At 29.8% G+C, this 26413-nt stretch overlaps 1 protein-coding gene across 3 annotated transcripts; it reads left to right on the top strand.

The window, feature by feature from the left end:
- Positions 1-1431: 1431 nt before the first annotated feature.
- LOC107451996 (serine/threonine-protein kinase ICK) lies at positions 1432-26289 on the top strand. Of its 3 annotated transcripts, none has more exons than XM_043043306.3 (11): positions 1432-1595; positions 6577-6708; positions 10618-10672; positions 10793-10914; positions 12393-12605; positions 14137-14308; positions 16651-16818; positions 19147-19272; positions 21999-22093; positions 23353-23462; positions 25937-26289. In XM_043043306.3, the coding sequence occupies exons 2-11, from the start codon at positions 6608-6610 to the stop codon at positions 25963-25965; spliced, it is 1191 nt and encodes a 396-aa protein (XP_042899240.1). In that variant the 5' UTR covers positions 1432-1595; positions 6577-6607; the 3' UTR covers positions 25966-26289. The 3 variants fall into 3 exon arrangements, with proteins under 3 accessions (XP_042899240.1, XP_071036325.1, XP_071036324.1); XM_071180224.2 differs by lacking the exon at positions 1432-1595 and adding an exon at positions 1791-1884; XM_071180223.2 differs by lacking the exon at positions 1432-1595 and adding an exon at positions 6367-6507.
- The last annotated feature ends 124 nt before the right edge of the window (positions 26290-26413 follow it).

Genomic DNA, 26413 nt, shown 5'->3' with positions numbered 1-26413 from the left:
TCCTCTCCCTTAAGTATTTATATACTATTTGAACACCCCCTAAATAAATGCATAATATGCTGCAACCATAAAAAGATATCAACTTGAAGTTTTATACCATGCAAATTTTTCCTTCTTCAATTTCATTACAATATATAGTAGTTCAACTAGTTTAACTTCGTTTCCAATAATAGGACTCAATGTATGAGTACATGCAGTATATTGAGTTCTACTATACAGGGTGGTCCTAAAATGTGTGTCAAAAATTTAAAGGTACGTAGAGGGGACTTAAATAAGCATATTTCTTATAGGATTGTGTGTGCGGTAATGCCGCCTTGAGCCGGTAGGGAGCGCTGATGACTGCGGCGTATAAAAGCGCTTGCTAGCTGTATTCCCGCACGGATCTCAAACAGCATGCATCGTTTCACCAATGTGGAGCTTGCCGAAGTGCATTTCAAGTATGGGGCTGCACAAGGAAACGAATTAGCTGCTCAGAGGATGTACAGGGAGCGTCAGAAATCACCTGGACGCTGTCTACGGCCAGCATTGGATAGGACGGGGAGGTCCAGTTCCCTGGCCACCGCGTTCTCCTGATTTAACCTGCTTGGATTTTTTCTTTTGGGGTCATATTAAAAGCCTGGTGTACGAGAGTCTCATCAAGAAGATCTTGTTGCCCGCTTGTCTGTTGCTGCTTTACATGTGCTCGACATGCCTAACGTCTTTTCTAATGTACGCCGATCCATACGCCGTCGCTGTGAATCTTGTATCGATGTTGGTGGCTGCTCTTTCGAGCACCTTTTGCAATTTTGATAAATTTTTATTTTCTTTTGTCTTTACTTGTCTTTTCAGTTTCCTCTGATTCATACTGATTTACAAGCTAGTGCTTTAATGTACCATTACCGCACACACATTCCTATCCGAAATATGCTTATTTATGTCCCCTCTACCTACCTTTACATTTTTGACATATATTTTAGAAACACCCTGTATAATGGGACTAATAACAGGGCTCAACGTTCAGCCGATTTTTCTAAGAATCTAATTTTAAAAAATCTCATCGTGTTCATTAAAAAAAATAGTAATAAGTTTAAAATATTTTCTAGGTACTTCAACCAGACGTGTTTCTTTTTAAAATTTTCGGTAGTGAAATTTTTATTCTTTGATTTGAATTCTTTTATTTTACAGTGGCATCTCAAACGAATGACGTCACGATTGAAGAGAAATAATTCACGATACAAGAACTACTTTCCTTTTTTTTCTTTCTAAATCTTGGAGAAATTGAGTCATTATATTAAGCTTTGACGACGGTTGATACATAAATAAAGTATCTATGCATTCGATTTGCGCAAGCACGGAACTTTTTCGAACTATTGATTGAAAGTAACCTTAGAGACCAGGTAAATACATCGGTAACAGTGTGAATCTCTCCGGAAAGGAAAAAAAAAAAGAAACATCGGATCAATGACATGTCGGAGCAACAACTAAAATAAAATATCGCAACCTTGTTCATCGCGTGGTACCCTTCTAAAACATGTCCCATTTGTTACCTTACACCACCACCTGTTACACCTTGGGGACCATAGAATTTCGTTTGACCTACTGAGGCTTTTATTGAGGTCAGTAATTGATTTTTAAATTTACCTTGGTGCACTTTCAGTAAACTGATAAGAGAGTTTTTTTTAATACGATAATTATTTGACTTTGAAAAAGTTTCTGCCTCTGACGCTAGGGCTTGCTTGTCGGCCAGTTTATAAAAATTCTGTCTAGGTAATTTATGAGGGGAGAAATATATTTAAGACTGTTGAGTCACTATCAGTAATGTCTGACTGTTGAATCAGTAATGTATTTTATTAAGTAACGAAGTTTATATTATGTATGTATGTTTGTAGAAGGGTGTAAGATACGGTAAGCTCGATATATTTTTTGAAAGTTTTTTTAATAAAACATCAAGATAAAAAGTGATCAAAAAAATTTATATTTTTTTTAGTAGTTGGATCTGAAACATCATTTATAATGAGTAGCTTCATGCTTTATTTACTTATTCAATAATTTAACGTGTAACATTAAAAGGGAATTATCTTTTCCCCTTAAATGAACCATTCTGCAACAAACGATTCTTCTTGAAACTCTTAAGAAGAATCTCTATATTACGGGAGAAATTTTTTACCGTAAACTCTGTCTCATTTTCATAACAAATTTAAAGTATAGAAAAAGTGAGTTCAGATAAACATAGAGTAAGCTATGAAGTTTCATTTCATGAAAAATAAATTTTGAAAATATCAAAATGCAAACAAATTACTGGAAGAGAGCTTCCTTTCTGCTTAATTCTAAGTTATCCTCTTACAATTTTAATGTTTTGAACATTTCTTTACTTTTTTTAAACTTACTCTGAGTTTGTCTGACCTCACCTTTTCCATAATTTAAATTTTAAATGACTCATGAAGTGAATTTGCAATGAAAAGTTTCTCCCATTGTATAGCGTCCTCTTAATGTACTCCCAATTCGACACACTCAACTAACTTGAATATTTATTATAATTCACTCTGTGAATATCATTGTATCAAATTGCATCGTATATCACTAACAAGTCTTAAGTTTAACGGTAATAATTTTTAATTATATGTTTTAGTGGTTGTGGGGTTTCTTAATCTATTTTCTATCAAAATCTTTTTGAAGCCAGGATTAGACAAATTTATACTGTAGCCGCTTGTGGCGACCAGTTTGGTCACCTTTCAAAATTATCTTGTACTACATGTACTTTAATGGTGACAAAACAACTGTATTTAAATGTGCTAATTCGTCGACTCCCCCAATCATAACATCATAATTCGTTTAAAAAATATGTTGATCGAATGTTTACACTAGTAGTTGTTACCCTCGGAACTATTTTGATTTAACTATATTCAAGACAAGTCCGCAATATTGTCAACATTCTTTATATATTGAATTTTAGTAATGATTTAAAATCGATTCCGCAGCCATTATATCACACAAGCCACCGTTAGTTCGGGACATTTAGAGCATACTAGACAGCAGAAGTGAATCTATATTGTGAGGTAAGATAGAAAGCTTATCTCCATTACTTGCTGTACTGCTTCCTCACGCTCCTCTCCAGTCATAACTTGAGTATCGTGTAATATGTATACGCAACTGTTCGAAAATGCAAGCCTCATCATCAATAAATGGTGTAATATGTATATGATATATATATATGCAGTCAAACCCCGCTATAGTGAACCTTCAAGGGACCGAAATTTCAGTTCACTATAACCGGGAGTTCACTATATCCGTTACGTTAGCAATTTAACTAATGGTTCCCAAACTCATCGCTTTTATTACACATTATTCAAATAAATGACTGAAAAATATTATGTAGTAGCAAAAAATGAGTTATTTTTCATTCTTCTTCGTCTTGCGTACAAAAAATTTTTTATAATCTTCAGTTGATGAGCAATCCTCAACATCAGATATGGAAACACTTCCCGACTCTCAGATAATTTTTCCTGAATTTCTGTTATTCCGCTTTTTAAACCTGTCTAACCTGCCATTCGAGCACAAAAAGTAATCTCATAAAATCGCTTAGTACATCGACATTTGTCTAGATACTGGAAGATTGCGACTTCTTCGACTGGTGAACCAATTCAGTAATGCTTCTTCAACACCCTTGTGATCCTGCTTTTCTCAACTTTTTCTGTAATCTAAATTTTTTTCATGAGCAGAAATTATTAATTTCCTATTTTTCCATGTGTTATGAACTGCAGATTTTGATAGTTTATATTCCCTGCAAATATCAGCATGATTGCATCCTTTTTCAATTTTTTCTGATTATGCCAATTTTATCATCGATGGAGAACGTTTTACGTTTACTGCTCCCCATAGTTACATTTGAGACACTTGTTTGCAGGATTTTTTTAACTGAACTGAGAGCAAAAAGGAGTTCAAATGAGGGCCTTATCAACACATATTAGTGTCCAACCCTTTGACCAATAATGAATAATTACTCATTCCCTCTGACAGAAAATGCATATTGATCCCACTGACACCTTACAGGGGCATGATTTGCCTGGTTGGAAACATTTATTTGTTTGATTAGGGATGGAAAAGTGAGATAAAAGAAGCAAACACAAAAAAATGCTTATCGTTCTAAATTCCCCTTTATAGATGGTTTTAGGAATCGGCACATGTACTTATTTTGAAGAAGAAATTTCAAAATTATTACAAGAAAAATCCATCGAAGATAGAAAAAAGTTCATTATAGCCAACTTCCTCACTTTTTTGGTTCACTATATCCATAAAAAATAACATTATACGCGTATATCAAGGCACGGGACAGAAAATTTCGTTCACTATATCCGGGAGTTCACTATAAACCGTGTTCACTATAGCGGGGTTTGACTGTATATATATATATATATATAGTTCATTATCGTTCGCTAACCCTTTGTATTTTTCGCATCGCTTGGTAATCTCGGACGGTTCATCAAGAGAGTTTCAAAAGTGATAAGAAATTTAAACAAATTTTGACGTATTATTCAGTTTTAGTTTATCGGTAAAATATTTTAATTCTGCAGATAATAGTTTTTGTTAAACTAAATTTCACAGCGCAAAAATAAATAAAAATAAAACTTCAATTTCGATATAAAATAACTCAAAAAACAATATCTTATTTAAGTTGATTTAGAGGCTATTGATTGCTCATCAACCCTATATTTCGAAATGATAGTCATAATTTATTCAGTTCATGTTTTTTTATTCGCTAATTTCAAAGCATTTTTGTAGCACTTTACATATTTCTCTTAATTAACCATTTTTATTATAAGTTAGATACTTAGATCGATAAAACAGGTATGGAAACCTAAAACAAAAATTTCATTTGATAATTTGAAAACATTTTTATCGCATTTTACATATTTATAGTTATTTACCATTTTTAATAAAAATTAGATTCTTAGACCTATAAAATATATGGTAACAAAAACAAAGCTTTTTATTCGTTAATTTCAAAACATTTTTACAGCATTTTACACATTTCTCGCGACTTATCATTTTTATTTTAAATAAGATACTGGGTCCAATAAAAAATAGGTACGGAAACATGAATAGTGTATGAATATTTTACGCTCATAAAAATTAGAGGTGAAAAACCTATAAATATTGATTTCGTGAAATAACTAATTATAAAAAAATTTTTTAATGAAAGAGACATGTATCTTAAAAATTCATCTATCAAATCAGTATATTTATCTTATCAAGAAATTTACGTTCATAGGAAAATTTTGAAGTTTTAAACGAAAAATTGAGTAGAAAAAAAGAAGCACTATACATCTTGAGTGAATATCGAGTTTTCCCTTTTCAGGAAGTTGCTTTCGTAGATAGGACAAACTATCATCCATCATTTTTGTCAATGTATGTCTATGATTTTATTTCCTAGCATTGATACAATGTACTGTTTTAAACAGCTTGCTTCGTTTTTAGTCGCGTGTATGCTTGTCAATAACGAAGAATGAATAATAATAATTGAAATTATTTATCTCAAAATTTATAACTTTCGATGTTTATTCTCTCCGGCGAAATATTAATCTGTGGTTCCAGTAGAAAAAAGTTTGAAATAAATAAACAAAATAAAAAAATTATTATCACAGACTATTATCATCACAGTCGCTATCAATTTCCACTATTATTAAACTACTGAAAAAAGGACTTTTTCCAATAAATTCTATCTTCTGATCTTGTCTTTCCATTCACATCTGATATTTGTCTAATTTTATTAGACCACGTTTTTTTATAGTTGTTTTATTAGTCACTTGCTGCTTTAAGGTCACAAGTTTTTACTTTCAGTCCTTTCTCGTAATTCCAAGCAAAATTTATTCCATGATTTTTTTTTTTTTTTTTTTTTTTTGTTCGAAGTCTTGATATCAACTACCTCGAGACCCATATCTCTGCTACATTATGACATCGATAAAAATATCTATGCTGCTAATTTTTTTAAAAAATTCGCACAATAATTAAAAAATTGTGGTCACCGACACAGGTTACCCATTGGCAACATGGTTGTTGTCGAATTTTTTTTTACAATCTTTATTTGTGATATTCACCTCAATTAGTATTGAAAACGATCCAGTTTGAACAGTAGGTTAAAATTTCTGATTCTTCATTAAAGCAATAAAAACAAAAATATAGTTCAGATGATGAAATTCTTTTTTGTTCAAGAAGTATTTATGGGATCTCTCTGGTCCCATATCTCAAAAATAAACTCAGCAAACTAATGCATAACAAAATTAAAAATGAAAATAAGAATTCTGAAAAAAATTATCAAATGGCAACTGTCGCCATAGCAACGCATGCAATGGCGACGCATGCGCACTGTTTGCTATTACTCTTGAACACAGTTGAAAAGTGTGATGACGTCCAAATAGGGTGCGAAGGCCATCATACCCAAAACAACACCCATTTTGCCAATGGGTAAAAAGCAATTTGTCTGACTAAGATTGAGTCCTAGAACGTAAAGATTCGATCATTCAATCAAAAGTAATTCCTTTTCTTTTACGAATTGTACATTATATTTTATGACTACATAGTTTTTTATTCTAATTGTAGATGCTGATGGGTAGGAGTAGAGGATGTCGTCATGAATCAATACGTGACTTTAAGTCCTTTGGGTGACGGTACTTATGGAGACGTTGTACTCGGGAAGAGACTCGACACTGGAGAAAAAGTCGCCATTAAAAAGTAACACTATCTATAAACAGTTCTAAAATATAACTATTGTTCTAATAAACTCTACCAACACCTTTATTGATACGCTTATGGGATCAATTTAACACAGTTTTGTTTACGTTGAATTAATTTTGTCTATTATTACCAACTTGTTGATTGCTAGATAATGAGTTTAAAATTTTTTTAATTTAACATTGATCGATGCCCCTTATAGAGTTTTAAAAACTAGGTGATAAAAAGAATTCGTAAAAAATATTAAGGTATTGGTATTAAAGGTATTTATTTGTAATGTAAAATATGAATACATAATTTCTTAATTTATCTAAAAATATGAGTTACGATACATTAAAAATTGTGGGGCACTTGTTGTATGGACTAATTAAAGTAGATGAAGAATACAGGATCTAAAGCTAATCATAATTGTCATCATATTTATTCCTCTCATTTTATTAACTTTTAAAAACTTGTTCGTCGTTTTTTGTACTCATAGTTTATTTATTCGTTGTTGTATACATTAAGTTTATTTCTTTATATTTTTATATCGTCAAAAAGTTTGCGAACGGTTTTTTTTTATGAGCTGCTTCTTTCAAAATGGTGGTTCCTTCATGTATAAATTGTTGCCATTGTGGCACGTAATTATTTCAGCAACAATCAATAACATGCGGGAAATATTTATTGCCTTTTTTTCCTAGTTCCTTCCAATCGAAATCAATATATTGATTCACAAAAATCGTTAAAAAAAAAAAAAGAAACGATAAACATAAAAATCAATTTTTAATTATTTTAGTACAAAGTTCAAAGTGGCTGATAATACGTTGAGTATTTATAGTAGAAAATAAGAACTACTAAAATAAAACTTTGCTCCTGTTTAAATAAGGAATGCTTCGCGGTTTAAGAAATTGAAATGAAAAAGAAAAGAAAAACATTTGAATGCTTGTTAAATTAATGTTTAACAAATTACGCGTTTTTAGAAATTTTGTAAAAGGGGTGGCATAAATTTGGTGCATTTAAATTTGGTGAAATGTTTTAAAGTTTTTGGTAATGAACGAGCGATGCTTATGATTGCTCTAGAAAAATAGTTTTTGTCTTCAAAAACAAGTTTAAAACAATATTTTTTGATTGAACTAGTAGCATTAGAACGATTTGTAAATTCGAAAAAGAAAGGGGAAAGTGAATAAAGCACATGGTTTATTCGTGTTTCTTTAAAAAAAATTATACATATTCTAAAAAATTTAAATATTTAAATTTTGAAATACTGTTTAAAAAAGTTCATAATCACACTTTATATTATTTTAAGTTAATATGATCGGTTTTATATATTTTTAATTATTTAAACCTGTATTCTCCAAATGTTAAAGTATAGAGGAACATTCATATTTTCTAATAAGAATATTTGAAAGATGTTCAAAATTTTCATACCTTACAATCCTTCTTTATTTATTACTCGTTTCTTGATTTATCTTATCTTATTCAAAAGTAAAAGCTTAATATGAAAAACTAGAAAACGATTTCGGAAATACGAAATTTAATAAATCGTTTGCTGAAAGAAAGAAAAAATTTTCACTATAAAATATTACTTTTTGGTTGCTTTACGACATTTCAATGCCGTTTTCAAAATAAAAATTGTGCTTCAAACTTTTGAAAACAATTTTAACGCGTGTTTCAAATATAGCGTGTGAATGCAGCCTTTTTTTTTAAAATACTATACCTTAAAAATTGTACGACGATAATTTGGGTATTTAACTTAATATTACATCTTGTTTTGTTGCATAAAAACTATAAGACTTAGATGCTTGAAATATACTTAGGTGTATAGAAAAGTGTACATGGATTTCGATGTAATAAATAAGTTTAGCATTCCATAATTTGATCGAGAATTATTAACTGTTAATCACGCGGACAGCTCTACAAGCGTTAGAAATGCATTTACACTATTGAAATTTGGCATGCCAAAATAGCCACATTTGCAAGGAATTTAATTGATTTTTTTTTTCAAATTCTAATTTATTCTAAACTAATTGCCTATTTAATTGCTTTTTCGTGCTCTTCCCCCAACTTTCTTGCTTTAAATATTGACTATTCTTCCATTGCTGTAGAAAAATTATTCTTCGCTCACGAGATCCTTATTTTTTTATCTCATTAAGCTCGAGATCGAGTAGATTCCAATAAAAAGTAGCAAAAAAGGGAGAGAGATTACATGTTGTCAGATATAAATCTTAGTATTAATAGGGAAATTTTAAGAAATAAAGACTTAATAGTGATTAAAAAAAACACTCCCTCTTTGAATTATTATGAGCACCTTCAACACATAAAATTACTCAGCATTTATTTTCTCTTAAGTTTCACAATCTGTATTCCTTAGGCTAATTTTGTTTCAAGTACAGATGATCATTTTTAAAATCTAGGTAATCATCTATTTCATCGCGATTAACTCATTAACAAAGTGTTATCACATAAAGCTATAATAATTGCATATGTTGAAACCAAAATGTTCAGTTTTTTGTGGGAAATATTTACATTTAGGAAGAAATAAACAATGATGAATGAGAAGCAGTTACTGGGTTTGACAAGCGTAGCGAGAAGAGGGCAGAGACTCCTAGTAATATTAAATAATAGTCTTTCATCCAATAGAATAATTACAAAAGTGCAATGATAAATCTTTCAAAAGAAACTTCGGCTTAAATCTATTACTACTCTTAGAGAATTTTTGCCACAAATAACGTTATATGAGGCTAAAGTTGTTTAAAAGGAAATACCACAGTGAAATTTTCATAAATAAAATGATTCAAATTTATTTTTGTTTAGATCTAAAGAGATTAATATTTAAAATACTTACAAATTTTTGCCGGTATTTTCCATTAAATGAATTTTGCATTTATCAGAAATCGAATTAATCTTCATAATTGGGTATACTATAGCCTACGTCACAGGTTGTGTTATTCCTACTAAATTTAACCCATGAACGGCATTTACTGCGAGCCTAACTTCAAGCCACAAATAAACAAACGAAGTGTTTGATCGTTTAAATAGCTGCTCGCCAGATTTTATTGCATTATAAAGAAAAGTAATTGATATTCGATTTTTGATTAATAATTGATTTATGTGGATAGTGGCATTTATGTGGATAGTGGCATAGAATTTAGCATTGCGTCATGGTAAATGTTATTCCTACTAAGTGGAAGTAGTTGTGTTTTTTTATATTATACCCAATTAGTATAATATTAGTAATCGATTATTAATAACTACTTAATACCTTGATAATGGATAACAAAACATTTGATGATGTTTAGGAGGAAAATTAAAATCTTCAAAATGACTATAAAGTGTCTACGAAAATGCTGCAGAGATATTTTAAAGAAAAAGTAAAATATCGTCAAAATACCTGAAGACTTCTGATGAAAGAATTATTCTTTCTGTTGTTGTTTCTAATCCCACTTGGAATTACTAGCATGCCTGCTTGGAGACTCATTGGCGAATTTAAGGCAGAGAATGAGCTTCTTGTTTTCAGTGGCTCCACCTATGGCCCTGAATACAACTTTAGCCACACACACGTCACATCCCGTTTATAGGGCGAACCTATTCATACATCTATTCATTCATCCACAGAGGAACCAGAGAACAATCAATCTCCAATTCAGTACCCCCAGGTGTATGATTTGTTATGGGAACATGGAGGATTTTGCGACCCGACAGATTTAATGGGCACCAATCACCATTTACTACACGAGGAGTCTTCGGCCGGTGGGGATCGAAGTCTTGACCTCTTGGACATGGGCCTAACACCCTACCCACCAGGCTATTTCTGCCATGATTTTTTTCTGATGAAATTCTTAAGATATTTTCAGTGAGGATATTGCACAATTATCTGCTTCTATATACTACAATGAAATAAACAATTTACAATTATTTCTCTTATTTCAGAATGAAAAAGAAATATTATTCCTGGGATGAATGCATGAGCTTACGAGAAGTAAAGGTGAGAATTTCATAAAACTTTAACTTTTTGAAAAAAAAAGTTGCAAGAAAATATCAACTTTTATAAACTTTCTTTAATCTTGACGCATCATTAAACAAAAGAATCGTGTTGTTGTTTCAGTCTCTGAAGAAACTAAGCCACGCCAATTTGGTGAAATTAAAAGAAGTGATACGAGAAGATAACACTTTATACTTTGTGTTTGAGTACATGAAAGAAAACCTTTATCAATTGATGAAAAGAAGGTAATGTATGATGCTTTTTAAACATAAAATATTAAATAAAGATTAATTATTTGATAAAACTGAGAATCTCTGTAAAGTTTATGCGTCAAACATTTTTTTCTAGATATAGAATACATATTGAGAGAACTGATTTTCGAAACGAAAGACTGCCGTTGTCAAATCTTGAAAATTTTTATTTTTTTTATTAATTTATTTTCAAATAATTTTCAACCGTAAATTAACAATTAAAACTCGCTGTATTTTAAACATATAAAACACAGAACCTTACTTTATTTAAAGCACTTAAAACGTATTTTAAAATTTAAGATATATCTCAAATATCGAGATAGTACAGTTATTACGTTTGGATTGGTAAACACTGTAAAAAATTTCGAATCACATTAACGGTATAAAGTACAGGCACTTTGGGTGCATCATCCATAAAAAATGTAATTTTGCCGTAAAATTTGTTTTTGCCATAAAATATTATACAGTAACTTTTACAGTAATATTTATTTAACTAGAGTGATTAAGAGATTTTTGTGGTAATTATTACTTTAAAATTTATAGTATACTATATTTTTTATTTCGTAACATGTTAAGGAAAAATGGATTTTACGGTAAAAAGTACCTACATCTTGAGTGCTGATACTTTTTACTGAATTTTGATCTGGAATTTCTTACATTTTATTTATTTCTATTTTCGCGTTTTTAAAATTGAAATCGTTTTTGAAAATCCATTTAACATAACTACTATCGTAAATAATGAACTTGTCACTAACATTACTACTTGTTGTAGGCTTGTCACTAGATTGTCTCCAACCGACCACTGACATAAAATATCATCAGTGGTAGACAGATCCTCTTGACGTCGAGCTAACCATGGGCGGTTTCTATAGTTTTCCACTCCATGTAAAGCAAATGCTGGTTAGTTCCATCAAAAAGTCCTCTACGAAGGCTAGTTTGTCCCAAATGATTAATCCAGAAGTTCCCTAGTCTTTTAGGTTGGATTACAAATTAAAAGGCTACGGAGTTGAGCATTGAGACCGATTCTGAGAAGTAAACTGGGAATCGGCCAATGCCAATTCAGCGCCGGTTATAAAATCAACGCCGATTATAAAATAAAATATATTGTATCTAGTTTTTTTTAATTAGATTTCACTTAAGACTGTTAAATCCTGAGTACATAAATCAGAGTTGAAATTTCGTTTCGGTCAAAATTATCAGATTTTCTTTATTTATTATAAATGTTTTACACCTAATGAGACTAAATTTACTCAGTTCTGATTAGTTCATTTTAATTCGTGAATATTGCATTTCTCGGTAAATAATTCCTTTTTCGCATAAAATATTTCGGGGAAAAAATGACTCGTAAAATAAAAAGTGAATTTCTCGAGTACTGATTCTTGATTATTCATAACACCTAATATAAATAATCAAAATGGTATAATGGTATTTGTTAAAATGGTTATAAGATTTTTTTATTGTTATTATTACAGGGATCGTCCTTTTCACGAATCCGAAATCAAAAACATATTGTACCAAATTCTTCAGGGATTGTCATTTATGCACAAACACGGGTTTTTTCACAGAGATTTGAAACCTGAGAACGTTTTGTGTATGGGCATAGACCTCATTAAAATTGCTGATTTTGGTCTGGTTCGTGAAATCAGGTCAAGGCCTCCATACACGGATTATGTATCAACCAGGTGGTGAGTACATATACTATTTTTGAATTTATAAAACTTTAACTATAGCATACAATAGAACGCCGATTTACCGGCTTGTCCAGTTTTTCGGATCGTTCAAAGACCTTGTGTTTTATTCAATATTCTCCAAAAAAGAGAAGAAAAAACGCGAAGATTTTTTATTTTCGAAATTTCAGGATAGGGACAAAAAATGTCTTCTTTTATCCCTTTGTGACCTTGTAAAGGACCTCTTGTTCGTTCTTTAGTTTCAGTGTGGGTGGCAAATTACAAATAGTTTCTAGTCAGGGAATTTCCAAGAGTTTTTTTCAAGAATTTTTTTTTTTAAGAAAAAGAACGAAACAGTCTTGAAACACATTTTGTCTATCAATTTCGCAAAAATAAAACAAATTTAATAAAAGTAAATTTAGAATTTTACTTCAAAAAATAAATTTAAATCTTTTAAACAACACGCCATTATTGGTATGCTATTACAGGCACTACTACGATTGCCAGTCCTAAACCTGTCAAAAGTGTGAAGACTTCATAACATTCTCATCGCCAGTTTTTAAAGTTGTTCAGTTATCCGGATCGGCTTTGGTCCCGATTAGTCCGGATAATCGGCGCATTTCTCTACTAAAAAGAGATAAAACATCCTCCGTGTTTGATTTTTCTCCTTCCTAGTTTGATTTTTTAACAGATTAAATTGTTAATTAATAGGACAAATTTATTTTTGATTAAAATTTAAATGAAAAGTAAGAAACGTAATCATACTTTCGAGATTCTGTCCGATAGAAATATCTTGTCGATTACTAGTTATGGTTAAAATCATGTTAAGTATACGATAGTTTCGATCCTTTCCGAAAAATTTTAACCCGCATGTTGTAACTCTTTAACTATGTTAGTCATGGAAACTCTAGATTCTAGTACATTTGATAACAAACAGTGGACGAAGAATCTTATTAAATCTATCTTTGGTCAGCAAAGTAAAAGGAATTCAAACTCTATGAAGCAGTTTCAATTAATTTTAGAGACTTATTCTTAATATTTCATTCATTGGAAACTTGCGGGTAAGAAAAAAAAATCTTTATTTTCTGTTATCAAAGTATAAATTTTAAAACTTGCTTACTCATATTCACTAAAATGTCACGTAAAACTTACCCTCAACTCAATTATTTAGTTGAAAAACTTGTTTTGTGAAATTTTGATTTTATTTACGAGTTCTGCACATTAAATGGGATTAAAGGAAGATATCAGAATTTTTTAAACTATAAAAATCAGGAAACAAATTTAGGAATCTCTAATCGCAGATTTCTTCCCACAAAATAAAAGCTACTATTAATGATGAAGTTTATCCACTAAATTAACTGCAAGTGATTTCAAATTTTCAAATACTTCGTATATTTTTAAGTAGTTTTGGGTACGTACTGGTTGAATCCAACAACTAAAAATACGTGCAGCATGTAATGCTTTCATTTATTATTTGCACGATTTAAAAGTTTATGAAACTCATAATAATAAATAGGGAAATAAACAATGAAATGAATTCTTTTTGCAGGTACAGGGCTCCAGAAATACTCTTACGATCAACAAATTATAGTTCTCCGATTGATATTTGGGCACTTGGTTGCATTATGGCAGAATTATATAATCTTAGACCACTGTTTCCTGGAAGAAGTGAAATAGATCAAATTTTTAGGATATCATCGGTATTAGGAACGCCTGATAGGGTAAAAAACTATTTCTAATATTAATTAGTATATTCATGTATAGGACTGGGCTATAAATCGATGTATCGAGACATATCGATTTAACGCATATATCGGCCAGACGATACAGCGACTTTCATTCGAGGCCATGCATCAGAAATCTGATTTAAGCCGTCGAGTAAAGACAACGAGCGCAAAACGATATAGCGATATAAGATACGCAAGGATATAAGATAACGATATAAGACACGCAAGGATATAAGATAACGATATAAGACTCTTCTCTTACGTCCCGATGTCGACTCGCGCTGTGGAAGACGATGTTCGTTTCGTTATGTTGAAATGGCCTTGATTGGTGAGCTGTATAATCAGAATCAGAGTTTTGAGAACGCATATCGTTATATCGCATGTTCCTTTTCGCACCTCTTAGTTTTTTTTTTCTTTGTCTCGACTTTTCTTGTAGATTATTTTCAGTGGGACTAACTTCGTGATCGCCGATGTTACCTTGTTCTGAAGGCAATCTATTATTGAGAAGAATATATAAAGAAGAGTTTCTTCATTAATTAGATAAGTTTTTTTTAAAAAAAAACTTCTTCTTAGTTTTAAATGTGAAAATTATCGGCAATCTAATTTAGGCGCCCATAAAGAATTGAATTTGTTAGGTTACTTTTTGACTTTCTATTAATTTATTAAAAAATTTTTGGATGAAACTTCTAATAATTTAATGAGTTTTTATTACTGATTTTAAATTTATAAATCTTGTTGTTTTTATTTTTAGAAATAAAGTTACAACAAAATTTATTTTTGTCATTTGGATTTGGACATAAGTCAATCAACTCTGTTTATACAAAAAAATTTGAAAGTTTGCGTATTTCATTCATTTTTTTAAAATCATTTAGCACTTCGTTTTATTAGAGAGTATAATAATTTTTTTTTAAAAATATTCTTTTCATATTATTTGTTAATTAGCTAAATATATTATCGAATACCAAAATTTTTTTATTTTTAAGAAATTAAATCTTACTTTGTTTTTCGTTCATAATTCGGTCATTATTTAATTTAATTTAATTATTTATCTGAAATGATAAGGTCCCGCAGTGGACTGATCGTTAAGACACGGTTCCCTGCAGATCACCGAAATCAAGCATCACTGGCTGCGGTGAGTGTGCGGGTGAGTGACCACTTGGATCAGTCTGCGTAGGGACCGAGGGTGTGCGGTATGGGTCCTCGTTAAACTGTTCTACCGTAAAGTGCTCGACTTCGCGTGCAGGTCGTCGAGCTACCGAAGCGGGGGTGCCATCCCATCTGCAGAGGATCAAAATTGTGATGGCATGTCTTCATATCATCCTCAGGGATGTTTCCCAGACCGTCGCCAATAGCCCATTGTGCAGCTCTAGTGTGACGTAAATGAACTATAATAACTGAAATGATAGTAATAAAAAATAGTGTTTTAAAAGCCTTTTTTTTTCTAAAATTTATTTAGCACTTTGTTTTAAACATACAAATAATTTTTAACGTTTCATTTATAAATTGAACATTACGTTCGAACTTAAAATTTTGTAATTATTTATGCATAATAGTACAAGAAAATATTAATTTGTAAAAAACGCTTTAAAAAGAGTTTTTAACACTTTGTTTTACGCGTATTATGAATTTCTAAACAAACATTTCAATAATTATTTTAAGTAAGATTTGTACATTGTAGTCAATTTATTTAATATCTTAAGCAAAACATATATATCTTCAAATTCATAAATTGATTTAAATCAATCTGAGTATGAAGTTTTGATAGAAATCTGACTTTCTGTGCCTTACAAGTAAATGAAATTTAAAAATACTATATCGCGATGCAAAACTGACGATGCATCACGATGTATAATTTCTAATATCGCCCAGTCCTAGTCATGTAAAATATTCATTTTTAATGTAAAAAGTGTCTGCATTATCTCATAGAAAAAATAAAAATTAAATTAAATTAATGACTTATAATCGAATGAGTGAAAAACTAGTTTTATAATTGGGTATTTGCTACTCGAGAAGAAGTGAAATGATTATGTCTAACCATGTGATTTAAATCTGTATTTAACTGGATACCTGTTGTCAAACCTGATTGGCTTTTGAATCCACAAATACCACGGTTTTACCGATGACGTCACTCACATACATCCAATCAGGTGCAAAAAATTTTCGATTCGGGATGTTAGTTTCGCTGATAAGCACTTAATATTCTTATAGTATTTATGCTAATTTTCTAATATTCCACTATTTGCAAAAATTTTAAAATATTTGTGTTCATTTTTTCTTTCAATATAGGGAAAAATTTTAAATAAACTAATTTAAATATTATTTTGCTCTCTTTCCAGGGAGAATGGCCTGAAGGTTATCAACTAGCAACTCAAATGAATTTTCATTTTCCGAAATTCTCTCGACTATCATTGGCAGATGTGGTTCCAGGTATCAGTATAGAAGGATTGGCTATTTTCACCGATATGTTGAAATGGAATCCAAGTTTGAGGCCGACTGCTGTATTGGTGAGAATAATAAGAAATATTTTTGTTAACAGCTAAGGAAAGAAAAACACACACACACACACACATATATATATATATATATTGTTTATAATAATAGAAGTATACATTCAATACATAACATCTGTATAAAAATAAATGAGCAAACAGTTCCTATTTTTGGAAAAGTTTAAGGCATTCATATAAAACCGAAAAACTCGTTTAAAAGTATATTTCTAGAAATATGTAAATGTATAAATAAATAGACAATAATCAATAAATGATACCAAATCAAATAGTTGATATCGGATCAAATGGATGATATGAATAATTTTATTTTATTATATGCATTCACAAAGTGTGAGCATTCTAATATTTATCTTGACTTATAAATGTGTCATTGTGTACTCGATTGTGCCCATGATTACAACTCGCGAAGAATTGTAATCATGGAATTTAAATCAGATTTATTTTGATGCCTCTACGTCACGCATGTATGTCGAACCTGACTATCTTCAGCATCGACAAATGTCACGATTTACCAACGATGACATCTCTGAAAGGCATTCAATTATATAAAAACCTGTAATCAAATGTAATCATTGGTACAAAATTGTATGAAAACAAGGTAGTTGACTTTATACATAGTTGAAGACTAGAATCAACATTTACTGTTTTTAATTCATTGTTTTAAGCTCTATATTTTTGTTTCTTTCGTGTTTCGTTATTCCGTATTTCAGTCTAACTTTGATATAAAGTTACCTACTTAATAAAATTATGCATTAAACAAAATAAGAAGATCAGCAAATGTGTTGATTTTAAAAAATAAAAAAAAGTATTTTTCAATTTTTTTAAAATTTATAATCATAATTAAAATATTGATAAAAATATGTGTAACGTTATAATATATCTTTCTTTCTTATTAAGCGAAACTAAAATCCTCCAATTACAAAGAAATCACTAGATATTATTCAAATAATTAAATTAAAACCTACATTCATTATTTGCTGTTATTTTTCGAAACTCGTGACTACTAAAGCATTTAGGTAGTCACTAGTTTAAAAAATAAGATTTTAAGTATCTTGAATTATAACTGTAATATCGAACGTTAAAATTGTTTTTAATGAACTCTAAAAAAAGAAAAGATAAAAAAAAAAAAGAAAGAAGGAAAAACATTATGATGATTTAAAAAAATCTGAAATGTTGTTTTGCCCTCGGAATTACTGGCTATGTAAGAAAACTACTTTTACAGAATTCTCCTCCAGGGTCAAATAAGATTCACCGATAGCAGAAGAAGACGAAATTAAGACTCATGTTAAAATTTTAAGTACAAGAAAGTATTATTATTATTTTTTTCTGTAGAAATAAGTTAGAATTGTCCTTCACGTTTTACAAAAATTATAAACTGTTACTGTCTTTTTACCGCATAAGTATCTCGAAAAGTTTCATTCATAAATAATACTTTCTTTAAACCATTAAAACGAAATCATTTTCTCGAGAATTTAGAACGTAAAAAGCGCGACATTTTTTTTATAACAAATTCTACAGCAATTTATTAATATTTAAAAACTTATTTTAGCAAATTGCTTATAGAAAATTTTAACGAAGAAATTGCCTTTATTTTAGCAGTTCCAGAAAAGAAACTTTCTTATTTTTATTTTAAAAACATTTCGATTTATTTCAATCAAAATAACATAAAAATATCATTTATTATATTCCATGTTCGTTATGTTCATAAAAATATTATTATTATATTTATTTTCATGCCTTTTATATATATAACGAAATCCATTCTTAATTAAAATTTAATTATTTTCATAAATAAATAATAAAATATACCGTATCACAAATTTACAAATATTTATCATCAATTTATTTCACTAACCAACCTCTAATTTAAAATTTCTCGATTTTTTTTTCTACTAACAAGTAAACTTGCATTGAAAAAGATAGTTCATAAAAAAGCAGCATTGTTATATTGCAGTATAACTATTTCGTGCTTATTTGTTCCTTTTCCCTCGAGCTAAAAAATATGTCTAAAAAATGAGAATTTAAGAAAATTCATTAAATCTAATTAGAAATATCAATTTCTTTATTTCAATAATCAACACTACTCAGCAATCTCCTAAAAAAGTCAGTTTTGAGTATCAAGAAAATGCTATTAGCTGAAAATATGCATGAATTAAATTATACGTGACAGTCTGCAGAAGGCGATATCTATTTTTAGTTATACTTATGCAGTTTAAGATGCATTAACAACTTCTTTTTTATTGAGAAATATGTAATTATGTTTTCAAAAACAAATATCTAAAAATCTACAATTTACGCATAAATGCAACTTTTTATTAATAGGCACTCCGATACCCATACTTTTCTGAAGTGTCAAGAATAATGGGACGAAGAAAATCAAGGAATGTAAACATACATCCAGATTACAGTGATAGATGGTACACGGACTTATGGCAAGAGAATGAAAATGTACTAAATTCAATATTTTTATCTATTTTTCTCTGAATTAATAATGGGTGTTATGTAATGGTCACATTTATTACCTATTTTTTTTAGAATCTTTGTAAAGAAAAGAAATAGTGAAAACATTGCAAATTAGGTTCACAAATTAAGAAAAAAAACTATTTTAAAAGCTGTCCAAATATTTTTGACGTCATGAGGATCAATTAAGGGGTTGAAATAATAAAAAACTAGCTTATTTAGCTCTAGTAGAACTAGTATATATTCCACTTTCACTAGAAAACATCTTTAAGCTACATCTTCTAAATAAACAAGTTTAGACTAACCTCTCTTTGTTTTGATGGGTCGCAATTGAGATGAATCAGAACTTAAAAACGTTTTTTTTTTCCCTCTCCTTTCTCATTTAAGGGGAACAACAATTAAGGGGAACAAGTTTCAATCTGTAGCAAAATTTATATCACAATTGAAAAAAGAAGTGGAGGAATCTATATTATATAAAACGCTAATACGTATGTATGTATCAATAAAACCGATGATATTTCTTTTCTCGCGCTGGCAACAGTTTTCATTTTTAATTGATTGGATTCGGCGCGCAAGAGCACGTAGTGAGCAACCAGATAACAATAACCAGAGTGAGCATTATCAGGTTGTTCAATTCAGATTCATGCACTAAAAACATGACAATATTTAATTTAAACTCAATTAGGAATTAATTAATTAATTGAAGTGAGAATGCTTTAAAAGGCAGCTGTTGAATTGATATTTTTCTACTGGGAGCTACCTAAAGGCTTGGTTTCTTAGCCTGTCGTCCTAAACGTCGGCGTCAGCTGGAAATCAGCGTTAACCTCTGATTGGTCCATTTGTGAGCTTGACAGCATACGTCATCGTACGCTCATCTTGAACTACAATTACCGTCCAACTCAACTGCAGTTGGATTACAACGTGACGTTAACCACAGAAGCAATGGCGGACAACATCCAACAGCACATTGAAATCAGCCAAGATTTTGATTTTGACATTAAACATAGCTTCTTCATTAAACATAGCACTCTTCATTTAGCTCAGCTATAATGTGTTTTTTCTTGGACAAAGTGATTATTTGTTCTCTAAAACACTGGTCGACAATAACAAAATCAATACAAATTCAAAATAAATATTTGTTTACGTTATTAACGCATGCGCAATGAGAGATAGTGTCTGCGTTGGACCGACTGCTCATGCTGAGCTAACAAAAAAGTATTTTTTTTGCGTCAGATCTGCGTCAACTTTCCGCTGACGCCCAGATAAGGCGTTAGTTCTAAGAAACCAGGCCTTGAGCTAACAAACCAGTATTTTGTTGGCGTCAGCGTGACGTTGACGTCCCGCTGACGCCCAGATAAGGCGCTTGTCCTAAGAAACCAGACCTTAACCGTCTAAAAAACGTTTAAGTGTTTGTATTGAATGCATTGAATTTTTTTTATATTTCGCGTTTATTTATGCATTGAATTTTCACGCTTAAAAATGCAGAATATTAGTGAAGCAATATTTGATAATTTATTTAGCTAATATGTTTCTTATTTAGCTAATGTTTTGATTTTTTCATCATGTACAATCTAAATAGCTAATATACTTTTTTAAAAGCCAATGAGAACATCGGTAGAATTCTTCTACATAAGTACAATACTATGTCTTTGATGATAAAATACTATGTCTTTGATGATAATATATTGTCTTTGTGCTAGAACATTGTGTTCATTGGCGAGCGAGCGCAGCGAGCCATGGTTCACGGCGTGAACCACATAGGATTGCGTAGCAATTCTCGGGGGTTGGCAAGCGTTAGCGAGCAGGGGGCGGAGCCTCCTAGTTTAAGTTATATTGTAGTAAATTTGAGAAAATAAGTATGGGAAAATTTAAAATCCCCATTAAACTTTCTACGAAACACATAAACCCATTGAAAAGCGCCTTTTTAAATTCTTAGAAAAACAAATTGATACACCATATTTTAAATCCAGAAAATTAGAGCGTTTTCATTAAATCATTTCACATGTTTTTCGTCACTAACATGTTACGCACAATGTTTTAAACCTAGAATACTCGATCATTTTTAAAATATAACTTACCATCTTTTACCGCCCTTTTTCTTTTTCTATTTAATAAGTTCTTTCATAGAAGAATTTAGAAAATTAAATATCATATTAATAAATGTCAGCTTAAATATCAAATTATTTAAAAAAAAAAAAATACTGTAAGTGGTATAAATATCACTCAACAAATTTTTCTTCGTACCGATTCATGACTTCATAGTCTTTTCAGAAATTTTAGGTGATTCAAATCACTGAATTAATCTTATAGATTAATCCATGAAACCTGTTATTAACTTATATAATAACGGGAAAAAAAGTATGTCTGGTATCAAAGTTTTCTCTATTTTTACGAAAATAATAATATTAAAAGAATAATATATCATAGAAATTATTTTCTAATGGTTGAAAAATTCCTTCTATATTTTTATTCACTAAGTTTTTATTAATTCCGATTTTTCTGAAAAATTTACCCTTAAACATTAATGCCTGCCCGGAAATTTTCAATTTCAATAAATTAAAATCTCGTGAATTAACTGGAAATCAAGAAATAAAGATATATTTTCTGATATACAATTATTTCATTAAGTTTTTTATGGATTGAACTTAAATACTTTTTGAGTAGAAAACAATCTATACGTTTGTACTTTTTATTGCTATCTTTTGTATTTTTAGCGTAACAAAGAAAAGGAAGAAAAGTCAAAAGTAAAGAAAAACGATGACCCTAGAGGTGGAATACAATTCCCGAGAAATTTGAACAACTCGTTTAAGTAATGACTTCATTTCTTGAGATGATTGTAAACTTTATTTTACGTCTTTGTTGACCACTGCTACTAATTTTAAGAAAAAATTAATTTTAAGAAAAATCTTCTTCAGGCAGAAAAGAAATTCTACTTTCAATATGTTAACCTACAGAGAAATAGACGCTATATCTTCATTTATTGAATAGCTAATACATGCTTTTGAATATTTTCAATTCATTTTTTTATATACAGATTTATGCTGGACTGAATAGTGTGACAAAATTTGAAAGTTCTGAGTAATTTTAGAACTCGAATTTTTTAAAATAGAAGATCGATTGAAATAGGACGATTAGGGATTGAAATAGGAGTAAAAAAAAAAAACCTAATTAGTAACTTAATAAATTGAGGTCATAAAATTCGCCGTAAACTAACATGTATAAAGTAAAATTCCTTTTTTGAGGGGGTGGGGATTTATATTCCTTTTATGACCCTTAAGGGGCATCCGAAATCTTATAAGGTACTTCTATTCTTGAAAGTCAGTGACAATTAAAAATGACAAGCTTTAAAAGAATTAATGTTTCTAACTTTTTATGTAACCGAAAATATTATGCTGCAATGCTTAAATTAGTAGTTTATTTTAACGAAAAATGTTTATAATTTTTCCTCAACATTTTTTGCAATTAGACTTATAAAACAAAATATAAATTGCGTCATTTTTCTTTTTGATATTTGAAAACAAAAACTAAAAATGTATCACGAGTTTCCTTAAAATCAACAAAAGTAAATTGATTAAAGTATGCTTATTTCAAATTATATGCAGCATTTTAAAATTGTAAAAAAAAAATTAAAAAAATAAGAGTAAAAAATAATAAGAAAAAACGTCAAAAATATTACGTAATAAACGAACAATCTAACATTTAACGTTACTTGAAGCTCAAAGAAAGAAAAAAGTTCTAAAATGTTAGTAAATTGTATTTTAATTTAAATAACAGTCATTTTTCAGAAAGTGTGATATTCGTATTCCTTGGCTTTATCAAATTTATTTTTCCCTAAGGAAATTTTTTTTTTTTTTTTTACAATCGTTCAGAACCTTTTATTAAAACAATTTAAAAGCCTTAAATTCATTAAATCATAAATATCATGACAAATAACTTAATTTGAATGGGTAAAATGTCACTTCTGTTCCTTAACGGTCATTTACAGTAAACATAAAAATGTTTCGTCAAATTAATTAGACGGTTAGTGCACCTTTGTTAATAAACACATTTTTGTTTTTCTTTTTACAGAGACAACAAAATTAGCAGATCTTGGCCTACTTTAGAAGGAATGGATTTAATATCAGCGAACGGCATTGATTTACAGAGCTTACAAAATGCAAGGGTTTTTAATCCAGAAGGTAATAAAATTTATTTCCCATGTAGAGCTATTTTCCGAGTTTTCAAAGATCGTTTAACTCTATATATCCCGGTCAATCTAATAAAAGATCGGCCCCCACTCCAGATTAAATTTAGTATAATTATTTACATTAATATCAATAATAATAATAAAGTATTTTATTTTTTATATTAATTTTTTTAATAACAAAATTGCAATTAAATAATTATAAATAAAATAATTTCATACTATCAACGGAAAAGATAATTTAGAAAAAGTTAGTTACAATTGGATACTAACTCAACGATATATAGCCAATCACGTGCATGACGTCACTTGCAGACATCCAATTAAATTTGATCTGATAAACCTAAGCCCCGAAATTATAACGTTAACACGGCATGCACAACCACGTGATTAGACAAAGCATTCTGATTAATTTCAAAAATCCAATTAAAAAAAGAATGAGGTTCATGATAATTATCATGAAATTGCTTTTAAGGTTCAATTGCTTTTTCAATTTTTACACCTCTTAATATACTTCAAAAAATTACTTTTTAACAAGTTAATACATCTGAAAAAATTTGGAAGTCGCTGCTTTTCTTCTGCTGTAGTAATTAGGCTATAAATAAAAGGATATAGCAATCAAAGCAAGTTGAAACCGAGAAATCGTTTTAACGAATGTTGAAAAATAATTTCTTTTAACTTAGTGTTTATTTAAAAATAATAATAATTCTATTTTTAAATAACTTGACAAGAAATTGTTTTGAAAGCATTTTACTACATTTTCAGTATAGAATAATTTACGTTTATATTGAAAAGAAGCGACTAGAACAAATATTTTACTAGAAAGAGTGTCCTTTACTCGTAAGCATTCCCGAGACTGCAAAACTACTATATGAATCTACTGCTCAACATACTGTGCACAGTAGATCACTGAAGTCAAGCATCACTCGCAGCTGTCAACGAGTGGGTGGGAGACCACTTTGATCAGCTTGCGATGGAACCGAGGGTATGAGATATCGGTCTTCGTGTCATACCAAAAAGTGCTCTACTCCGTGCGCAAGTCGTCCGGCTACAAAAGCAGAGGAGCCATTTCCTCTGCAAATTGCTAAATTGCGCCTCTCAGAGGATCAAGAGTGTGATGGTATGTCTTCGAATCCATCAAAAGAACGTCGCCAAGAGCCCATTATGCAGCTCTAATCAACACCTTCTAAAAAAAGATGGCCTCAGCACAGATAAATTGGGCAGTTCAACGTATCGAACATAAACTGTGCAGTGGATGAAAAATAAGAATGATGCCACTACATTCGGGTTACCAAGCTGTGCAGTTGTGGTAATTATGAAAGGTGTTATTATGTTTGGACTACTAAAGGATCAAATTTCTTGTTTATGGTAATCCGTGTTGAGGCCTTCTCTTTTCTAGGAAGTATTAAATAAGATGCTATACAAATACATAAATAAGGTGCTGTACAAGTACTTATTCGTTAACTCATGTTTTAAAGGTTCAAAATTACTATACGGAGATAAAATTCCAACATAAGGGATTGTAAAACCACTGTATGAATCTGCTGTTCAACGTTAGTTATGAGATAAAGTTTTTCATCGAGTAGCGAAAAATTTAAGAGATTGTATTAAGGTACATTTCATAGCACGTTATAGTTATCGGATAATTAAAAATTAAATCCTGATAATTTAAACATTTTTCATTTAATATACTGTCATTGTATTAAAATATTTTTAAAATATCCTATTTTTAACAGAAGCTACATTGATAAATGCTATTGAAAATTTACATTAATACGAAATATGTTGAATAAAAAACCTTAGTTCTATCTAAGTATTTTTTCTAAAGCCCTACAATTAAATAAATGGACCTGATTGTTTTTTTAAACTGGTCAAATGCATTTATTTAATAAGGATCCAAAACAAAAAATTTATCTAGTAGCATTTAATTCAAATAAATAAACTGGAAAACCAAAATAATAAATTTAAGGTGCATTAATTATTAAAAAAAAAAGTATTGTCATGTACTCCAAACAAACAAGCCTCCAAAATAAGTTGCTTTTTTTCCAATAAAAAATTAGTTTCCTTTTATTTTATTTTGCTTATTATAAATTTTTTGATAAACATTAAAATAAGATTAGAGGCTATTTAAAAAAATATAATTTAGCGCCGAACGATATGATCGGCAGTGCGCAAAACGCCTTTTCTTTTCAGATATGATGTTATCAATCGATCTAAAGTTGGGGAGTGGGCTTCAATCTTCTGCTGAGGATCTAACTTCAGTCCATCATATAATCTGACAACCTAGAGCTTATTTAGGCTATGGATTAGGGCCTGAATAGTTATTAAAAAAAGAATTAAAAAATTTAAACCTGGTAGCAAGCTATGTATGTAAAAACATTTTCTTAATTCTAATATATGTCAATGCTTGAAAAATCATTTTTTTATTTCTTTTACATCAATTATAAAAAGGAATTGTTTTCATTACAGAGCATTACAGTGGTTCTATTCATCAATAACTGACATTAGTATGTAAAGAAATTGAATGCATATAATTTAAAAGTTAAGGCATTAATAAACTTTCAGATTTAATGCCTCAAAAATATTTACCTCAGTCAGCACTACAAGAAAAAATGAAGGACTAATAAGAAATTTCGAAGATGTTAAAGTAGAAAATACCAGTTTAATATTGTATAAATACAAATTTTTGTATGGTGCTTAAAATGTTGGATGTTACAAATTTTACATGTGAAAATTGATTGTTGAATATTGTAAAATGTTTACTCTATGCATTACAAATTGTAAAAACATATGAACAAATATATGAAGACATTAACTGTAAGTATATCTTGTGTAATTATTTTAGTGATTTTATCTAAAACTGATTTGTTCTAAACAGTAAACATGTGGATATCTGCATACAAATATATAATATATTGTACGGCTGTAACAATGTTAAAATTTAAA

This window comes from Parasteatoda tepidariorum, chromosome 1 (assembly GCF_982258835.1).
Source record: "Parasteatoda tepidariorum strain Cologne lab strain chromosome 1, Ptep-v5.0, whole genome shotgun sequence".
Classification (NCBI taxonomy): domain Eukaryota; kingdom Metazoa; phylum Arthropoda; class Arachnida; order Araneae; family Theridiidae; genus Parasteatoda; species Parasteatoda tepidariorum.
Note: the sequence above shows the minus strand (reverse complement) of the source record. Positions and strands in the feature narration are given on the sequence as shown.

Excerpts from the sequence above, each read along its gene's own strand:
- LOC107451996 (XM_043043306.3), top strand. The coding sequence starts at position 6,608 with ATGAATCAATACGTGACTTTAAGTCCTTTGGGTGACGGTACTTATGGA. Across the intron at positions 14,309-16,650 it reads TATTAGGAACGCCTGATAGG|GGAGAATGGCCTGAAGGTTA; the intron begins GTAAAAAACTAT and ends CTCTCTTTCCAG. Across the intron at positions 16,819-19,146 it reads TGAGGCCGACTGCTGTATTG|GCACTCCGATACCCATACTT; the intron begins GTGAGAATAATA and ends TTTTATTAATAG.